The 18,000-nt window shown below is 40.9% G+C and overlaps 2 protein-coding genes across 4 annotated transcripts in view; one reads left to right on the forward strand and one right to left on the reverse strand.

Moving 5' to 3' along the window:
* rprd1b.L (regulation of nuclear pre-mRNA domain containing 1B L homeolog) overlaps window positions 1-4,663 on the reverse strand; it is a 50,912-nt gene extending 46,249 nt beyond the window's left edge. Inside the window, exon 1 of one of the 2 annotated variants that reach the window (XM_018241205.2) lies at window positions 4,411-4,561. In XM_018241205.2, the coding sequence (XP_018096694.1) occupies window positions 4,411-4,561 (151 nt within the window). 2 annotated transcript variants of the gene reach the window in all.
* tti1.L (TELO2 interacting protein 1 L homeolog) lies at window positions 4,560-17,987 on the forward strand. Of its 2 annotated transcripts, XM_018241223.2 has the most exons (8): window positions 4,560-4,738; window positions 6,862-9,065; window positions 11,613-11,792; window positions 12,752-12,882; window positions 13,751-13,891; window positions 14,867-15,071; window positions 15,352-15,439; window positions 17,650-17,987. In XM_018241223.2, exons 1-8 carry the CDS (start codon window positions 4,560-4,562, stop codon window positions 17,819-17,821), a joined length of 3,300 nt encoding a protein of 1,099 aa, XP_018096712.1. In that variant the 3' UTR covers window positions 17,822-17,987. The 2 variants fall into 2 exon arrangements, with proteins under 2 accessions (XP_018096712.1, XP_018096713.1); XM_018241224.2 differs by lacking the exon at window positions 15,352-15,439.
* The last annotated feature ends 13 nt before the right edge of the window (window positions 17,988-18,000 follow it).

The raw sequence follows: 18,000 nt of genomic DNA on the forward strand, positions 1-18,000 counted from the left end.
ACCCACACATCACTAGCACCCGCACATATACACAGGATACAAGACTTTGGGTCTGTGTGCCAATAACTCCTCTGCAGCAATATTAATGTATAGCCTGTATCCATCTAGCTATACAAAAACAGTCAGTATGGAGGGATTAGTGTGCATCTGCATTTATACCTACGCAAGGAAGCTGCTGTACTGCTTGTCTCAGCAGAAGTAAAATAAGAACCTCTCCCCAGGCAAAAAAGAACTACACAGATGTTAGAATTGTTGTCTATAGAGATTTTCAAAATTAGTTCAGCGAAGGCAAGCAATAAAATAACTCCCACTTATCATTGAATAAGTGCCAATGTTTAGGGAAGCAATATTCTATGCTAATGTTTACTTTAAAGGGGTGGTTCACCTTCAAGTTTACTTTAGTGTGTTACAGAATAGCCAATTCTAAGCAACATTTTACAACTGGTCTTCATTTATTTTTATTGCCTTTTAATTAGTTATATGCCTTTTTCTTCTGACACATTCAAATGGGGGTCACTGACTAAATTAATTTTCTAATCAGGCAATCTCCTATTCATATTCCAATCTCTTATTCAAATCAGTGCATGGTTGCTAGGCTAAATTGTACCTAGCAACCAGATTGGTGAAATGGCAATATAAATCTGGAGACCTACTAAATAACTCAAAAAACACAAATAATGTAAACCAACGCACAATATCACTGTCTACATCATACTAAAAATTACTGCAAAGGTGAACAACCCTTGTAAGTTCTGTAAAATGAAGAACAACCAATAATAAAACTGCGGCCTCAAAATAAACGTACTTTCTTGCTGCAAACAAATACAATTTCTATGTATATATTGATGTATTTTAATTAAATGGCACATCATAGGCACACGTCTGACAAGATAAAATATTAACCCTCTTAAGTCCATGTAAAAAACAGTTAACACCAAAAATGAAAGTGTTTTAAAGTCATTCAAACATAATCTACTATTGCCTTGCACTGGTAAAACTGATCTATTTGCTTCAGAAACACTACTACAGTTTACAATAAACAGCTGCAATTGAATTTGGAGGCAACAAAAGAGGGCTAAAAAGCACAAGCAGATATAGATATGTTGAACACCATTATATTGTATGGAGCTTATCCCCTTTGCAACCTGAGCCTTCCCTCTTTTTCATGGCTGCCCGACAGCTACACAGCCGCTTATTTGTATAAACAATAGTAGTCTTTCAAAAGCAAACACACCCGTTTTACAAGTGCAGGACAACACTACATTATATTTTAATTACTTTAAAACACTTTCATTTTTTTTTGTGTCACTGTTCCTTTGTGATACATAGTGCATACTATTAATCAGCAGTTAACAGGCTTCTTAGACCAAGGGCTCCCTTCTTTATCACAGGCAACACCCTGACATAGAAATTACAGATAAGATCAGGCCTGGACTGGCAATATGTGGATGCTGGCAAATGCCAGAGGGGCTGCTGTAAGATGCCATAGTCAGTGACTATTTATTTGACCTGTGGGGGGCTGTTTGGGCCTCTTTGTACTTGAAATACCACTGCCTATTTTGAATCCAAGTCCTGCCATCTATATCACTTCTTTGGCACTGCTGCCTTGCCTCAATTTCAGATGGAGCACTACCTGCAAGGAGTTTGTATAATCCCCCGTGTATGGGGTTTCTTCCAAGCACTCCAATTTCCTCCCACCTTACCCATAAAAAGTAAAATTATGATAGAGGCACAGGATCCACTGGGTCAGGAACTGGTGTCAATAATTAATAATTTCTTTAAAGCTCTGCAGAATATGTTTTGTGCCATATTAAGACTAAAAATATACATTTGCCTGGAGATAAAAACTTACAGCCAAAAATAACCCAACTTTCTGGCCAAGCAGCAGGCTGGCCTTTACAGCCAGGGTCATACACTTCACCCTTAAGCTGGCCGTACACGAAGACATCCGCTCATCTGGCGACATCGCCAAACGAGCGAATCTTTCCCCAATATGCCCACCAACAGCAGGACTATATCGGGGTAATCCGAACATTCAGCCCTAGGGGAGCAATGGGCTCTGACGGGTCGGTCGAAGGAAAAATTAAACCTTCACAATCAATATCGTAGCCAGATATCGATCTGGAAGACCCGTTGGAAGCCCACATACACGGGCAGATAAATTGCCTTATTGGTCTATGGGTCAGTCCACACGAGCAGATTCGGGGAGATTAGTTTCCCCAGCGACAAATCCCCTCTTCTTCGGGGTTACAATCTCCCCGAGCTGCCTACCCCCTGCCATCCGTCGGCTAAAATGAAAATCGCTTGCGGCAATTCACACGTGGCTGTTCATTTTCCAAAGTCGCCGGAAGTTTCCTCGTGAGGCAACTTCAGAAAACGAAATGCCGCGTGTGAATTGCCGCAGACGATTTTCATTTTAGCCGGCGGAGGGCAGGGGCAAGGCAGGTCGGGGACATTGTCGCCTAGAAGAAGAGGTGATTTGTCGCTGGTGCGACTAATCTTCCCGAATCTGTTTGTGTGGACTGACCCTAAAAGACTGATATCAGCAGCTTTATCTGCCTGTGTATGGCCACCTATAGACATGCAGATATAGCCTAATGTCCAACATTCATTACAATCTCCTGACCTTCCACTAACCATTCAGATTAAATAAAACACACAAAAAAAACAAATCAGATGATGTTCTGGCCATTAATTCAAAGACAGATATCATACAAAAGTTATGTCCGAAAATATTGACAATACCCATTGATATCGTCAGTTAGGCAATAAATGCAGATATATTATCGTTAGCCGTCAGAAATCTTCTAACTTGTCCGATCGACAAAACAACCGATCGCCACGGCATGAAAAATGATGGGATGATGCACAAACGATTTGAAAATCATATGAAACGAAGATTCGTACGACTTCATCTCTGCATCTATGGCCAGCTTTAGTAGACGGTAAACCTTGGGTCCTTGGATGTTGCAGGCCAGCATGCTCCAGCATAGACAATTATTATTAAGATGTATTTATAAAGCGCAGATTTATTCCACAGAGTTGTACAATAAATGGGTGTATACGCTGAACATACAGGATTACAAAAAAAAATAAATAACTGATAAAAGACATAACGAGCACCCAGGCCAAAAAAACAGCTTACAATCTAAAACAATAGTGTCAAATCATTCAGGACATCTGAGAAGCCTGCAAAGAGAAGTTACTGGAGCCCACACCAAAAATTATCTTCTTAAAGGGGAGGTTTACCTTTAAGGTAACTTTTATTATGTTTTAGAACAGTCAATTCTAATCAATTTTTCAATTGGTTTTCATAATTTTTTTTTTATATAGTTTTATAGTTATTTGCCATTTTTCTTCTAACTCTTTAACGCTTTCAAATGGGCATCGCTGACTCCCTCCTAAAAAACAAATGCTCTGTAAGGCTACAAAATGTATTGTTATTGTTACTTTTTGCTGAATAAAAAGCTAAATAACTCAAAACCAGGAACGATGGCGTCCGTGAACTCCGCTGGACAGAATCTGCACGGAGGGGTACGTAAAGAGTTAAAGGCATTTGCCCGGGGGGGGGGGGGGCGGAGGTATATGTAGGGTAGGGTTTTTTTATTAAGGGTTTGTTTCTCCTTTAAAGGGGTGTTTCACCTTTAAGTAATGTAATAGAATGGCCAATTCTAAGAAGCTTTTCCATTGGTGTTCATTATTTTATTTTTTTGTAGTTTTATAATTATTTGCCTTTTCCCTCTGACTCCTTCCAGCTTTCTAATGGGCGTCGCTGAACCCCCCCCCCCCCCATCTAAAAACCAAACGCTCTGTAAGGCTACACATGTCTTGTTACTGCTAATTTACATTTCTCATCTTTCTATTCAGCCCCTCTCCTATTCATATTCCAGTCTTTTATTCAAAACAATGCATGGTTACTAGGGTCATTTGGACCCGAGCAACCAGATTGTTTATAATGCAGAGCTGCTGAATAAAAAGCTAAATAACTCAAAACCCTTAAATAATAAAAAAAAAATGAAAACCAATGGCAATATGTTTCATAACATTACTCTCTCTACATCCTACTAAAAGAAACACAAAGAAGCCCTTTAAGATAAAGTGTACATCAATTAAAACCTCCACTCCTCTATTCTCACTGGACTTCCAACTGCCCCAATATTTACACCCCAATATGAGGCCTAACTACAAGCATGCAAGATACCCCTTCTATTCAGGATGGGATTCTATCTACACGCACCAACAAATTCAAATTGCGCGCCTTTATAAATCAGCAGGTATACAAGACTAAGCAACATGGCATCACCCACATGCATAAAAAGCAAAAGACTAGACGTATGGAAACACACAGAGGAGAGACCCCCGTTTCAGTCCAGAATCGTTTGCAGCCCTGAGAGCCACGGGCACGTTTACCTTTCCTGAGCTCCTTCTGCCAGACCGTGACAATAGTCGCCGCGTGTTTTCGGTGATGGATCAGCCACAGCGACAACGTCTGGACGCTTTGCTGCGAGTTGCTCAGCTCCGACAGTTTCTTTTCCAGGGCCGGTTCGGTAAATGACGCCATGTTTACCCGAGTCCCCCCCACCGGCCCAGAACAAGATGGCGGCTTCACCTCTCACCCCAGCACCGCGTGTCACGTGGGGCGGAACGGAGAGACGCGTTGCCGAGACAACCCAGCGCACATTTTTCACGTCACTTCCGCACGGGAAGCCTCCCTGTGTGCGGCAGTATGGCTTAAAGGGTAAGCATGCCCTCTAATAGTTATTAGTAATATACAAATTGAGGGTCTTACTAAGAGGGGACCGGGCAGCTTAAAAGAGCATGTGGGTTTATGTAGGTGCTAAATATAAATGCTTTGTATTGTAATGCTATTGTATTTGTTTTTCACTGACATGGATAGGCTTTATTGCCTTTAGTCACGTTACAGTCTTGACTAATTGTGTGTCAGATGCACCAACAATTATCCGGCCAGTTTATTATTCATGCATTGGAGTTTGTTTCATATTATTATTCAGTGTTTTAAAGAATTTAAAATGATTCTAGGCATTAAAGGAGAAGTGAAGGCTAAAATGAAGTAAGCTTTATCAGAAAGGTCTATATACATACACCAGTGAACCCTCACTTGAGTCCTCTATCAAAAGAAACACTGCATTTCTTTCCTTCTATTGTGTACACATGGACTTCTGTATCAGACTTCCTGTTTTAAGCATAAACCTCCAGGGCTTGGGCTTGAGCATGCTCAGTTTGCTCCTCTCTCTCCCTCCTCCCCTGCTGTAATCTGAGACCAGAGCTACAAAAGAGCAGGGAGAGACTCAGGCAGGAAGTGATGTCACACCAAGCTAATACTGCAGCTGCTATCCTAAACAGAGAGAGCTCTCTCAGGTATGGTAAAGCATTCTGCAGAATAAATATAGTCTTATAGCTTGCACTTTTGTGGCAATAAACTATTGGTATCTATTGGCAATAAACTGCTTCGGTAGCTTTCCTTCTCCTTAAAAAGTGGCACCAAAGTGGCATTAATTTCTTCTTTGGTAAATAATGTTTTAAAGGGTTAAATGAGTTTGAGCCAGTAAGATGCCCCACCCCAGCCTGGCATGAAATGTTTCTGGGCATAAAAGTGGGAATCTTTAAAATTTTGCTGTTTGAATAAACAGGGGTGTTGACGATGTTAATTGACCTTGAACCACAGATTTTAAGTAAGCGCAGTCAGGAATTCTCTGGGTATGCAACTTCTTCCAGCCTGGCCCAGGTTTTGGTTGTTGGAGGTGTATATTTATTTCTTCCATGCGAGTCACAATAACTGAATTGGAATTTAAAGGAACAGTAACACCAAAAAATTAAAGTGTTTTAATGGAATGGCCATATAATGTACTGCTGACCTGCACTGGTAAAACTGGCATGTTTGCTTCAGAAACACAACTATAGTTTATATAACAAGCTGCCGTGTAAATATGGGGGCAGCCATTCAAGCACATGATACACAGTAGATAAGCTATACGTTCTGAACAATCCCATTGTATACTACAGAGCTTATCTGTTATCTACTGTGTATCCTGTGCCTTTTCTCATTTTTCAGCTTTGAATGGCTTCCACCATGGCAACACCACAGCATGTTTATATAAACATAGTGGTGTTTCTGAAGCAAACACACCAGTTGTACCAGTACAGCACAATAGTACATTATATTTTCATTACTTTAAAACACTTTCATATTTTGGTGTTACTGTTCCTTTAACTGTTGATCAAAACTAAACGACATATGCCTTGGGAATATGATATAATAATGTAAACAGTTCTGTTCCCATAGGGCAGCCTCTCCCCGTTTCTTAATCTACAAGTCGGATGTAGTTGTATGGGTCAAAATATAATGGGACTAATACAAAAATCTCATGGGTAAACTACATGGAAAATCTTCCATCCAACGCAACACAACTGTTGGATGGGAACACTGCATGCTCTGTCTTCATCTGACGAGATAAAATTTGATGATGTCTGACAGACTTTTTTTTTTCCATTGAAATATATTGAATGTCAGATGTAGATGCATAACTACACCATCCAACTATATAGTTGTATAATAGTATTGTTTACCTGTGCTAGGTGCCCTTTAATCCTGATAAATAATAACCTTTAAAGTCACTTGATTTTAGCTGACAGTTGTCCAGCCTGTGGCCTTTCTCGCGTTTTTAGCAGCTTAACTGGCCTTGGGAGCTGACGTCTATAACTCTTTGGGGAAACCCTAAAAAAACACAGTTTGGGTGTCCCTGGTATAACCAGGGACCAGTATTTATGCATCTGGTTTGTTGGATAGCCTATTTGTTTGGTTTCTCCTGCATCATATTTATTCTTTCTCTGCATCGCCAGGTACACGTTGAACACTGAGATGGCATCACCAGCAAATCCACAAAGTGCATTCAAAATTTTGCGTCCTTACTGCGTGAAGCTGACGCAAGAGCAAACAGTGCAAAATGTGAAGTACCTACAGGAACAGATAGATGATGTTGAGGCATCCACACTGCAAGATCTCTTGGAGTACATACTGTTTCCTCTACGCTTCACCTTGAAAACCCCTGGTCTCAAAAAGCCTGGCCTTGTGCAGGCTGTGTTGGACTGTATTTCCCATCTCCTCTCACTCACATGTCTAAAAAACCCAGACACTCTACAAGAGATGTTCAGTGAGCTCTGCAGCTGCCTTCCTCCTGATAAAACGGAGCCAGTCTCCGAGGAGCTGAAACTTAGTGTTGTGTGTGCTGTGCGCTCTTTGCTGCATTCCTCCTGTGCGGATATCCTTCCAATGCTATATAAGCCAGCCAGACTTCCTGAACTGGGATTCACCATCACTCTGTTGCTGAAACTCGCAGAGTTTGAAAAGTCCCGGCAGATCCGATTGGAAGCTTTATCCTGTTTGGAGGCACTGCTTTTCCAGAATGGAAATCAAGAGACTGGATTGGGTGATTTGTTTGCTTCTTTTCTTCCTGGACTGTGTACAGCCTTAACTAGGATCATTTGTGGAGATCCCAAACAGGGGTACAGAGTTACTTGTGGTGCTTTGAGACTCTGGGCTAATATAGTTTGCATAGTAATGTCTGATGAAATTCTAGCAAAGGTGGTTGAGAAGAAACCCACTGTCCAAGGGATATCAGGGCGGGTGGCAGAGCTTCTTGTGCACAGGGACAAGGACTGGGTCAAACAGACTGCTGGTCGACTCTCAGTTCACCTTTCGAAAATCACAGAGCACTGCACATCTGATCCCCACTGGAAAGTAAGGCTGTCATTGGTTGAATTGGCTCAAGTTTTGCTAAGACAATGCTGGGGTTCTTTAGGTGAGGCAAATGGGAATCTCCTGAAAATCCTTGTGGGACATACAAGTGATGACAGAAATGAAGTCAAGGCAAGAGCACAAGAGGTTTTGCTGGAGGTTTCCCAGGAAGGTCCTACATCAAGGACACTGGGTGAGGTGTTGTCAGAGAATCTCCACTCTCTTGCTGTGAGTCTTCCTCGACTGCTCAGTTCTCAGGATGACCAAGGAAAACTGCACACATTAGCACTTCTTATTGGTTACATTCAGTTACTGGGTCCCAGGCTCACGTTAACTTTGCACTCCCAAGCTCATCTCCAACGCCTCTCTGCTGCTCTTTTGCAGACTTTGGAGCTAGATTTGTGCTCTGTTAAAGTGGTGGAGTCTCGCCTCCAATCCTCTGTTGCGCCTCTTCAGCAGCAAAATCCCACCCTTTCTGTGTTTCAGCAGAAAAACTTTCGCCTCTTTAGAGACCTCCGCGTGTTGTGTTCTATTGAGATGGTCTGTCGGCTGTTGGGATATTATGGAGACCTTTGCCTGCTAACAGACCATTTCCTGGGATTATACAGGACACAAAGGTTGCCTGCCATAATTGTGCTGAATCAGCTGGTGCTAGGTGCGGCTGGAATTGAAGTGGAAGTACTTGATGGGAGTAGCAGGGTACTGGATGTAAGTGAGCTACTTGATATTGTACGCCCTCTTCTAGAAGAATACATAGATCCAGTTAACTGGCATCTGCATGCCTGTCAAAGCAGTCATGAGCTGGGGAATGAATTGGCATTGCTCAGCCTTGGCTCTTCTGCCAAGCCCACCCTCGGTGATATGAGTGCCAACGCTTGGAAGCTTTGTCTTCAGCTGGAGGGTATTTCCTGTTTTGCACGAGCATTAGGAATCACCTTTCGCCAGTTGCTCATATCTGCACTGTATCCATTGCTAGAGAAAGCTGGAGACCAATCACTGATGGTCAGTGGGGCCGCCATGGTGGCAATGGGGGAAGTCAGTCTGGCTTGTGGATACCAAGATGTGAGCCAGCTGATTGAGGCCAATGCAGACTACTTAGCAAGTGAAGTCTCCATTGGACTACGTCGCCTTCGATGGAAGTACGGGGGCCCCCCGTGTGTGTTACAAGCAATGCTGCAAAACTCTGGCCCCAGCCTTCTGCCTTTGCTTGGGGAACTTGTCCAAGATTTACTGTCAGCATTGGACCAGTCTCAGGAAAATGGCGTCAGGGTTCTACTGCCAGTGCTGAATTCACTAGTCGATCACTTAGGTAAATATGACCGATGACTAATGTAAACCCTTTAAGTGCCAGGGTGCTTTTGAGCAGGGTATTGTTTACTGTGAAGTTAAAAAAAAAGACTTGAAGAAGTTTAAAAAAAAAAAATGGTTATGACACATCAAAGATGCGGACACTAAACATATTTTAAGGTTGAAGAACAACTTCTCTCCTCTGTTTCAAAATTAGTAAATATAAAAGGAACTCAATGTTCTACTTTTTCATTAGCCCATGTGACTGAAAGGATAGAAATCTGCAGATAATTATAGAGGTATGGGACCTGTTGTCCAGAATGCTGGGGTTTTCCGGATAATGGATCTTTCCATAATTTGGAACTTCATACCTTAAGTCTTCTAGAAAATCATGTAAACATTAAACAAACCCAATAGGCTGGTTTTGCTTCCCATAAAGAGTAATTATATCTTAGTTTGGATCAAGTACAAGCTACTGTTTTAATATTAGAGAAAAAAATTGGATTTGATTATAATGGAGTCTATGGGAGATGGCCTTTCTGTAATTTGGAGCTTTCTGGATAATGGTTTTTCGGATAATGGATCCCATGCCTGTATCAAAATGAGTTTGATCTTATATATTGTATCTGCCAGCACACAGATTGCAGTCTCTTTAAATAATGCATTGATGCTCTCTGGTGGTCGTTGAGAATGTTTTCCCGACTCCCATAGCAGCTCTGAGTTGCTAGATCTGTACACGATCACCCTGGCATCATATCTTAAATGCATAACAGCACGCAACATGTTATTTAAATGTGTCTTGAGTGAGCGGACAACGTAACCTCAGTGTATAGATCTGGAAATATCAATTGATTTGTGACTTCAAATACGAAATCAGTGAAGCAGCGGAGAAATACATGGGGCCTATTTATCATGCTGTGTAAAAAGAATAGTGAAGCATCAACCGTGATGTTGCCCAGAGCAACCGACAGTTGGAAAACAAAAGCAAAGATCTCATTGGTTGCTATGAGCAACATCACCGATAATGTTTCACTCCTCCTTTTACACAGTATGATAAATAGACTCCTAGGGGCATATTTATTATGTTGTGTAGAAAAACAGCAGGATAATACACCATACATCGCCAGGCTAAAAACACCAGAAGCAATGTAAAATAACTGCGGCAAATCTTGCGTTTGCATGATGTAAACCTTGATAAATGCGCCATTTCTTTTACGCAGCTTTTTACACCGTTTTTTTTTCTTCGGCAAATTTTGTTTTGCACAGCATAATAAATATTCCCCTTAGTGTTACTCAGAGCCATCAAACAGGAGACTACCTATTTCAGTTACCATTTGGTACCATGTTAACAATTCATGACCTGACTAATTGGCAGTGAGCTAAGAAGTTCTGCTCATTAACCCCCGTATGCAATAAAAGGCACTAAGATTGCCCAGGAGCAGTAACCCATAGCAACCAATAAGATCTTTGCTTTTGAACAGGTGACCAGTAATTTCTACCTTCTGATTGGTTGCTATGTGTTACTGCTCCTGGGCAAACTTAGTGCCTTTTATTACATAACCCCCAGACTGCTGTTAATAACTGCTGGAAATTCAGAAATCCTTTATCACCAGAATATGTCAACAGAACTAAAAAAGGGTTAGTTAGATCAGGTTGATTGAGCTAGATCACTATCAATTGACTGAATGCAAACACTCACCAGCTGTGCATCTCTATCCAAGGGTTTTTTGCCCCCGGCCTGCTCAGATTCTCAACTGACTACTTTTTATGATATATTATTATTATAACACCACCCTTGCAGAGTGATTAGTATTAAATCAAACATAACTGATGTAATGCTGCAAACATGTCCGCAGTGCATTGCTTACCTTGCTCCAAGAATCACTCAGGGAGTAAGGCAGATACATTAGATAGGTATTGGCAGATACATTAGATAGCTTTAAGCTATGGATGACTTGCAATTGAAGAAATACAAGAGTATTGAAAAGAATTTAGTACAAGTTGATCCAGGGACTGGTCCATCTTGGAGTCAGGAAGGTTTTTGTTTTCCCCTTTGAGGCAAATTGGAACTAGGGTATTGCCTTTTTCTGAATCAACTAGCCGTTCAGCAGGTTATATATTGGCATAAAAGGTTGAACTTGATGGATATGGTCCTCTTTTATCACATGTTACGCAATTTCCGAGTGATAAAGCTGCCTCTGATTCACAGGGCCCAGTCTTTCCACCTCTCTCACCTTTTTCCACATTGAAGTGAATCTGGGACTTGCGGTTCCTTTGCTTTCAATGGTTGAGGGTGCACAGATTCTCTGGAAAATTAAGTCTTAAATTAAGGGAATTTAAACTCATTACTTTAACATGGAACAGTGAGGGAGGTTTAATGACTTTAGGGGGGTATAACATGGTCCCAGTCAGTGGCCGACTATAGTGTCCTCTTAATCGGAGGAATCAAACCACTCTAAAACATTTAATATATTTTTATTTTTGGAACTTCAAACAGGGGGAAAAAGGGGGTCTTTTAAGGTCCCCTTTTTCTTTTCTTCACGTACATTAATTCTCTATTTGTCTGTAGGGAAGTGGTACCCCCCAGAAGACAAACCTTTGGTGCCACAGTTGAATCAAGGACAACCCAACGTTGGGAACTTGGTTCAGGAAATACAGGAATTTCTTCAGGAACATGTAAAGCAGCAGCAGCTGGCAAGAGGAGAGTTCCAAGAGGAGAATGAAGAAGAGCTCCATAAAGACGACAAAGGTAAATCCCTATGAATATGACGCCGTAATTTACACCCAGAAAACAATCCGTAATATATATATATCCGTAATATATATATATATATATATATATATATATATCCATTGCGAAAGATTTGGCCGAATAACGAACCTAATCCCAATTAGCAAATTAGGCATGGGAAGGGGAAAACATTTTTTACTTCCTTGTTTTGGGACAAAAAGTCACATGATTTCGGCTGAATCCAATCCTGCTGAAAAAGCCAGAATGGATATAGTCCAGACCTGCCTGGTACACTCGAAACCAGTAAACAACAGCTGCCTAGGGTCTGGTTAAAAATAGTCTTAATACATTACCAAAAAGCAACCCACTGCACCGAATACAGGATTCGGGATTCAGCCTTTTCCAGCAGGATTCGGATTCGGCCGAATCCTCCTGCCCGGCCGAACCCAAATTTGCATATGCAAATTAGTGGTGGAGAAGAAAATCACGTGACTTTTTGTCACAAAACAAGGAGGTAAAAACAGTTTTCCCCTTCCCATGCCTAATTTGCAAATGCTAATTAGGATTTGGTTCGGTATTCGGGCAAATCTTTAGCAATGGATTCAGCCAAATCCAAAATAGTGGATTTGGTGCATCCCTAGTTGTGAGTGTTGCAGCCAAAACCTTTAAATAAAACACATCTTCTTTGAGAGAGAGAGACCATATTTTCATATAGAATATTTAAGCAGCTGCTTCCATTTTGACCATTTTTTTTACATAGAGGTACGCAATTGGTGCACAGCTTGATAAATACACCATTTTTTACACAGTGATGCCTGGTGAAGTGTGATTTGTTTTTTTACACAGCATAATAAAAAGGCCCCCTTAGTGTACTCATCCGCTGAAAGGCATTGGGCATTGACACAAAGAAATGGTCCAAGTCAACACCGTTTTTCTGTTTGACTTTGTATCTTCTACTTAACTTTGCTGTCTTATAGATGTACCTTTTGAACCCAAGCCTGATGATGATGAGAAGCCACCAATACCCACTCATGTCCAGATCTCCAAAGAAGTGGCCGAGAAATGCACACACTTTCTTTCCCACAGTGACCCACAGATCCGAATGCAGGTGAGAAAAGGAAGGCACTTATAAAGTAAATTGAAAAGTAGTAAAATGCTTAAATAAAGAGAAGGTTTATTTAAGCAGCCTGTGTAATAATAATTGCAGTGATGCAGAAGGCAATAATTAAGTTTGATTAGGGTCCATGATGTTTTGGCTGATGTCAAAGCGAAGATGAATGTCCATTGAAAGAAAAGGTGCTTTATGATAAAAGGGTTGGAACCCCTGTCCCTCAGACTAAAGACTAGAATAGCTTGTCATATAAAGTCTATTATTCACTCTGAAGGGACTGTGCTAGACTCTAAGAGGCAGTGTATATTTTGGGAGACCCTTTTGTCAGACCAATATTTCGGGGCCGATTCACTAAGGGTCGAATATCGAGGCTTAATTAACCCTCGATATTCGACTAGGAATTAAAATCCTTCGACATCGAAGTCGAAGGATTTAGCGCAGATAGTTTGATCGAACGATCGAAGGATAATTCCTTCGATCAACGATAAAATCCTTCGAATCGAACGATTCAAAGGATTTTAATCCAACGATCGAAGGAATATCCTTCGATCAAAAAAAGTTAGGCAAGCCTATGGGGACCTTCCCCATAGGCTAACATTGACTTCGGTAGCTTTTAGATGGCGAACTAGGGGGTCGAAGTTTTTTTTTTTTTAAAGAGACAGTACTTCGACTATCGAATGGTCGAATAGTCGAGCGATTTTTACTACGAATCCTTCGATTCGAAGTCGTAGTCGATGGTCGAAGTAGCCCAAAAAAAACTTCGAAGTTAGTGAATCGGCCCCTTCATATTGAAAATGATTTACTATAAACTCACAGCTGAGTACAGCTATGTTTGTTCCTATAACTATGATATGTTTGTGCTCAGGCTTTAGACACCCTGCGGCTTTCACTGCTGTCGCTGCAAACACAGGAGAATGTGCTTCTGCCTCTTGCACACAAGATCTGGCCCTGCCTGGTAAAGAGACTATTACAGGATGAGCCACTCATACTGCTGCGAGCCTTTCAGGTATGTCTGACGTGTACCTACAAGGGCTTTTCCACCTCAGCTCTGTTTTACTTTCTGTCACTGAAGTGAGGTTTAAAAGGAAAGATGCAATTCAATTGAAAGTAGAGTTTGTTGTTGTTTATTGCTATGCAAACCCTACAATGAATGAACCTGTTACTATAATTCCCATCATAAAGTGGTGACTTAAGAACAGGTACAATATTATCCATCTCTCTCTACGAAATTTAAAGGAACATTAACAACAAAAAATGAAAGTGTTTTAAAGGAAAGACAATATCATGTACTGGTGCCCTGCACTGGTAAAACTGTTGTGTGCTTCAGAAAAACAACTATAGTTTATATCAGTGATCCCCAACCAGTAGCTCGTGAGCAACATGTTGCTCTCAGTTTCCTCAAAGCAGGCGCTTCTTTTTGAATTCTCGGCTTGAAAGCAAGTTTTAATTGCATAAAAACTAAGTAGAGCCTCTTGTAGGCTGCCAGTCCGCATAGGGGCTACCAAATAGCCAATCACAGCCCTTATTTGGCACCCCAAGGGACTTTTTCATGCTTGCGTTGCTCCCCAACTCTTTTTACATTTGAATGTTGCTCATGGGTAAAAAAGGTTGGGGACCCCTGGTTTATATAAACAAGCTGCTGTGTAGCCATGGGGCAGCCATTCAAGCACAGAACACATAGTAGATAACAGATAAGTTCTGAAGAATCCCATTGTATATTATAGAGCTTATCTTATATCTGATTTGTATCCTGTGCCGTTTTTCCTTTTTCAGCTTTGAATGACTGCCCCCATGGCCACACAGCAGCTTGTTTATATAAACTATAGTTCTATTTCACAAGCAAACACAACAGTTTTACCCGTGCAGGGCACCAGTACATTATATTGTCTTTTCCTTTAAAACACTTTCATTTTTTGATGTCACTGTTCCTTTAACACACAGCTGATTTTCCTTGCCTTTACATATATTTCTCCATCCGTAGGTGCTGGTGTGCCTAGCGGTCTCATGTCGAGACTTCCTCCGGCAGCGTGTGTGCAAGGATGCCCTTCCTGCATTTCTGAAGTCTCTGCGCTCTCAGGCTTCCGTCAGTGTTCGAGCTGGGCCCATCTACACACACACACTGGGCTTCAAACTGCAGCTAGCCTTGCTGGAGGGCCTGGGCACTCTTTGTGTGACTCTGGGACTAGGTAAGGCATGGAAACAGTATGACTAAGACATGGGTAGAGGCACTTTGCTAAATCTGGTTCCGATACAGCTTTGTGGCGCCTGTGTGAAATGCATTTGTTTAAAATGTAGGAAAAATAAATATCCATGTTTGGGGGAAATTTTACAATGGTTATGATGTGGACTGACTGCATAACTGGGGCTGGGCAGTCATTGGTACCTGGGGCAACACAGCTGGGATTGCTCTGCACTGAAACGATCCCTGCGAGTACTTTGTGCTACAGTGACAGTGTTCCCCTACAGGTGACAGCGATCTGCTGGAGGTGATAGATTCATGTATGCTGTATCTGAGCTCCAGACAGCCAAAGAAACTGCAGGAGGCAGCAATAAGGTAAACGACTCTACTCTATAGCACACTGTACAGATTCACAGATCTCTATAGTGCACTATAAAACACAGCTTTGTAACAAACGGCTTTAATATTCTTTTTACAGTGTCCGACAATGACTTCTCATGCTCACAGACCTGAGGGTGTTTTCTTAGTTACACAAAGACCTAAGGGCATTCCCACACATAAAATACCAGAGGCTATTGCTTCATGCCGAGTACACAGAGATCTTGCAGCATACATTACACATACATTACAATCAAGTTAACTGCTGCTACATGCCTCTGGCTCTTCACTCAAAGGAACATTTTCTATGCTATCCTTCAGTGTGTCTGCTTTTCAAAAATAAGGATATGAAAAGGAGTTTGCTTTCTGTAAATTTCCATTTTAGTCTTTATTTCTCACATTGATTTCTGTCCTTAATTAGCCTTGGTATTATGAAGCTTTCAGAGCTATATTATTTTTGCTGAATCAAGTAAACAGTAGCTGTTTTCTATAAGTAGACATGTGCCTGTCCTGTTACATACGGCAATATAGCACACAGGCATATTACAAGGAATACTGTAATAAATGTTACTGGCCGTGGAATTCTACTATCCCTATGTGTTGGTTTACAACTGAGCCACGTAAGATATTGCACCTGGTACTGGTAAGGGTGACGACAAAAGGGAAGATTTGTCAGCCACGGTTAAATCGGTGCTACCGCGGGAGACAAATAAGTAAATCATAGATGGGAAAACATACGCATTGCTTTGTTTTCTGAAGACGCCCAAAGTTGCCTCACAAGGAAACTTATTACAAGTTAGAAAGCATTTTCGGGAGACTGCAGGCAACAAATCTCCCCATCTGCTATCACCCTAAAAAAGCACTGTGTTTTTGTGCCAAATGTTTATCTGTTTTATAACCAACCACCCATTCAGTGAGAAGGTAACAAGATACAGGTATGAGACCTGTTATCCAGAAACCTTGGGACCCGGGGGTTTTCTGAATAACCGATCAATTTGGATCTCCATTCCTTAAGTCTACTAGAAAATTATTGAAACATTGAACAAACCCAGCCATGTTGTTTTGCCTTCATTAAGGATTGATCATATCTTAATTAGGATTCAAGAACAAGGTATTGTTTTATATTAATGTGGATTATTTGGATAACGTGGTGTCTATGGGAGATGGCCTTTCCATAATTCAGAGCTTTCTGGGTAACAAGTTTCCAGATAACGGATCCCATACCTGTACCCTATGTTGTACAATATCTAGATGAAGTTGTTTTCATGACCAGTATATAAAAACACTTAGGGATAGATTTATCAAAGAGTGACGTTAGAGATCTCCACAGTCCGCAGAGTGAAATACTGCCACTCTCCATTCATTTCTATGGGATTTTTAAAGGCGTATTTATCAAATGGTGAACTTTCACTATCACCCTTTGATAAATACGCATTTAAAAATCCCATAGAAATGAATGGAGAGTTGCAGTATTTCACTCTGCAGACTGTGGAGATCTCTAACTTCACTCTTTGATAAATCTACCCCTTAGCCTGCAGCCATGTGCCTTTCTTTGGCCAATATATTTATACAGGTAAGGAACTGGTTATCCAGAATCCACGGCACCTGGGCTTTTCCAGATAGCGGATCTTCTGTAATTTGCATTTTCATACCTTAAGTCCTCTAGAAAATCATATAAACATTAAATAAACCCAATAGGCTGTTTTTGCTTCCAATTAGGATTAATTATGTTAGTTTGGATTAAGTTTGGATTAAGTTCAAGCTACTGTTTTATTATTACAGAGAAAAAGGAAATGATTTTTTTAAAATTTGGATTATTTAGATAAAATGGAGTCTACGGGAGCCTTTCCGTAATTCAGAGCTTTCAGGATCCGATACCTGTATATTATAGTAGGTTGTACATTATTATATTAGTGTAATTTGGCTTGACGTCCCGCAATGTCATGGTAGATTGCAATCCCCAAACAAAGATAATGAAAAAAGCAAAGTAAACCTGGTTCCTTTAACCTGCTAAATATCTATACACACATAAAAACATATATATATATATATATATATATATATATATATATATATATATATATATATATATATATATATATATATATATATATATATATAAAATATATAAAATATATAGAGGCCCATAATCTGGCCCGTAAAAAACAAGCCTTTATACTCACTGTGGTTCTCCTCTCTCCATACAGCGCCTTCCTTTGTTTTGCACAGCTTGACCCGGATATAGTGTGGCTATACCTGTCCCCATGGATGAGCCTGCTGACACTTCCCCATCCTTCTCTCATACCTCTGCCTTGCACGTCTAGAGCCCGTGATGAGTATTCACACAATGCATGCAACCTCCTGCAAAGGATTCTGTAAAACTGGGCAGATGATCTTTGACAGAGCGCGGGCATTTGGCTGTAGAAAACAGCAGCAGTGGGATGCACTATAATTGCGTTCGGTTGAAGTTCAGACTATGGAGCTGGTTTCAAGAAAGGACAATATTCAATGCACTTTTTGATACAATAAAACAAATATGATTGTACAGCGCTTGAGCT

The sequence above is a fragment of the Xenopus laevis genome, chromosome 9_10L (genome assembly GCF_017654675.1).
Source record: "Xenopus laevis strain J_2021 chromosome 9_10L, Xenopus_laevis_v10.1, whole genome shotgun sequence".
Taxonomy (NCBI): Eukaryota; Metazoa; Chordata; class Amphibia; order Anura; family Pipidae; genus Xenopus; species Xenopus laevis.

Bases quoted from the DNA above. Each gene is read 5' to 3' on its own strand.
- tti1.L (XM_018241223.2), top strand. From the start codon at position 4,560: ATGTTTACCCGAGTCCCCCCCACCGGCCCAGAACAAGATGGCGGCTTC. The intron at 11,793-12,751 runs GTAAATCCCTAT...GCTGTCTTATAG, and splicing joins GCTCCATAAAGACGACAAAG to ATGTACCTTTTGAACCCAAG. The intron at 15,072-15,351 runs GTAAGGCATGGA...GTTCCCCTACAG, and splicing joins TTGTGTGACTCTGGGACTAG to GTGACAGCGATCTGCTGGAG.